Raw genomic sequence first — 2,405 nt, 5'->3', positions numbered from 1 at the left:
TGGTGTGATGGGAATAAGGACATCTGGGGTAGAAATAGTAGGTGGTGATACTGATGAAGTTTCAGAAATGGGAGGAAGGCTCATGAAGGAGGTAGACTCTGTGGAATAAAAAGAAGAATGAGTGGAAGAGTTGTAAAAGAAGGGACGATTTTCATTGAAGCTCACATCTCGAGAAATACGCATGCGACGAGAAGATGAATCATAACATCGATAGCCTTTATGTTCAGGGCTGTATCCAAGAAAAACACACTCAACAGATTGAGCAGTCAATTTAGTACGTTGACGAGGTGATAATAGTACATAACACGTACATCCAAAAACTCGAAGGTGGTCATATCGTGGAGGAGTTCCGAAAAGAACTTCACCAGGTGTTTTGCCAGAGAGTTTGGATGACGGTTGTCTATTGATGAGGTAAACCGCAGTAGAAACTGCTTCACCCCAAAAATGTGACGGGACAAAAGAAGATATCAACAAAGTGCGAGCATTTTCTATAATGTGACGATGTTTGCGTTCAGCCACACCGTTCTGTGCATGAGCACCAGGGCAAGAAAGCTGAGCAAGAGTACCCTCTGAAGTCAAAAACTGGCGGAAATTATCAGATAAATATTCACCACCAGAATCAGAACGAAAGGTTTTAATGTGAGTGGAAAATTGAGTGTGAATCATACGAGCAAAGGTTTTATAAATAGAAATCAGCTCAGAGCGGCGTTTCATGAAATAAATCCAAGTGTAGCGAGAATGATCATCAATAAAAATAACATAGTATTTATATCCACCTTTTGACACAAAAGGTGCAGGACCCCAAATATCAGAGTGAACCAAATCAAAGGGTTGAACAGAATGAGAATGACTAGTAAAATATGGAAGTTGTATTTGTTTTCCAAGATGACAACCCTTACAATGAAAATCAGACTCAACCGAAGTATGACCTAAGCAACCTGACTTTATTAGTGTAGACAATCTAGATCCACACAAATGACCTAGATGATGATGCCACTGGGCAAAAGACGCAACAGAAGCAAGGGTAGCTGAAAGCACATGCGCTGGAGATGTAGCCAAGGAAGGAAGCCGCAAAGAGTCTAAGATGTAGAGGCGAGGAGCAGCTCTACGGCGACGGCCAGTCCCAATCACTTCCCCTGTGCGAAGGTCCTGTACAAAACAAGATGAGTCATCAAATTCGATAAAGCAATTATGAACCGTAATTTGGCCTACTGAAAGAAGGTCCATAGATAGCTCAGGAACAAAGAAAATATTAGGTACTGTAAAGTGTGGATCTGAAAGAGAACCCTTATGAGTAATGTGGCATACAGTACCATCAGCTGTCTGCACTGAAGCACCATCTGTGACAGGTGTAGTAGAAGCCAACTTTGACTGATCAGATGTGACATGAAAGGAAGCTCCTGAATCAAGTACCCAGGCCGACTCTGAAGTACAAGCGGACGAAGTGGCAGCAACAGCAACTGAGCCTCTATTAGATGGTCCTAGACCACGACCACGAGCAGCACGTCGTGCACGGAAATCAGTCAATTTATCAGGGAACTTGACAAAGCAAAGCTCAGATCGATGATTGGTCTTGCCACAATGATCACAAGGCTTGAAGATATTCTTAGGTTTCTGGGCAGCAGCCAACACACTGTGAGGATTACCACCAGTAGAGGACAAAGAATTAAGACGAGTCTCTTCAGCAAGTAAAGCAGACAACGCCTTAGCCATTGTGAGAGTGTCAGAACCCTGAAGTAAACGAGCACGAAGAGAATCAAACTCGGCCTGAACGCCCATAACAAATCTGTAAGTGAAGAACTTCTCAATAAACTTATGAGCCGGACACAGATCAGCGGTACAAGCAGGCACCATTGATGTCAAAGCACTCATCAGGCGATCAAAGACTGAGTAGTACTCATCAATACTCATATCATTTTGCTCAATAACATGTGTCTGCTGCATGAGAGTGTGTAATAGAGCACCATTGTCCTGAACAAAATGCTCCTTCAAATGAGACCAGATGGCTTTAGCAGTTTTGAATTTAGACAAGCTCATAATCATCGACGGTTTGACGTTGTTCACCATAGCAGTCATTACTTTACCATCATTAAGCTGCCATGTTTTGATATCAGCAGCATTGCGACGATCATCAGCAAGAACAGGTGCCGCATCAGTCAAATGGAAGAGTAATCCATGTCCCCGGAGTGCAGTCTCAACACAAAAAGCCCACTCCGGATAATTTTGACCATCAAGAGTGATATTGACCACAATAGCATTTGTCGCCATATTGAATCCAATGGAAATCAGTGAAACCAAACAAACCAGAGGAGCCGCAGCTGACAGCAGCCCGACGTGGACGAGTTGACGAAGATCCTGGGCAGCGGAAGCCGAGACCTGCTGCGGATAATCTAGATCACCGTTAC

General features: G+C 43.5%; 1 protein-coding gene across 1 annotated transcript; it reads right to left on the bottom strand.

Annotated features, from left to right (window-relative positions):
• Positions 1–739: 739 nt before the first annotated feature.
• On the bottom strand, positions 740–2,001 carry LOC109943547 (uncharacterized). The gene is made up of 2 exons (XM_020546934.3): positions 1,314–2,001; positions 740–1,149 (listed from the first exon to the last, which is right to left on the bottom strand). Exons 1-2 carry the CDS (start codon positions 1,942–1,944, stop codon positions 1,106–1,108), a joined length of 675 nt encoding a protein of 224 aa, XP_020402523.1. The 5' UTR covers positions 1,945–2,001; the 3' UTR covers positions 740–1,105.
• Positions 2,002–2,405: the final 404 nt, after the last annotated feature.

This window comes from Zea mays, chromosome 1, assembly GCF_902167145.1.
Source record: "Zea mays cultivar B73 chromosome 1, Zm-B73-REFERENCE-NAM-5.0, whole genome shotgun sequence".
Taxonomy (NCBI): Eukaryota; Viridiplantae; Streptophyta; class Magnoliopsida; order Poales; family Poaceae; genus Zea; species Zea mays.
This window is presented reverse-complemented; position numbering and strand designations above follow the sequence as displayed.

What these genes read in the sequence shown, in the direction of transcription:
- LOC109943547 (XM_020546934.3), bottom strand. Translation starts at nt 1,944, where the DNA reads ATGCAGCAGACACATGTTATTGAGCAAAATGATATGAGTATTGATGAG. An exon ending in TTCAGTGCAGACAGCTGATG is followed by an intron (nt 1,150 to 1,313) that starts GTACTGTATGCC and finishes TGTTTTGTACAG; the next exon opens with GACCTTCGCACAGGGGAAGT.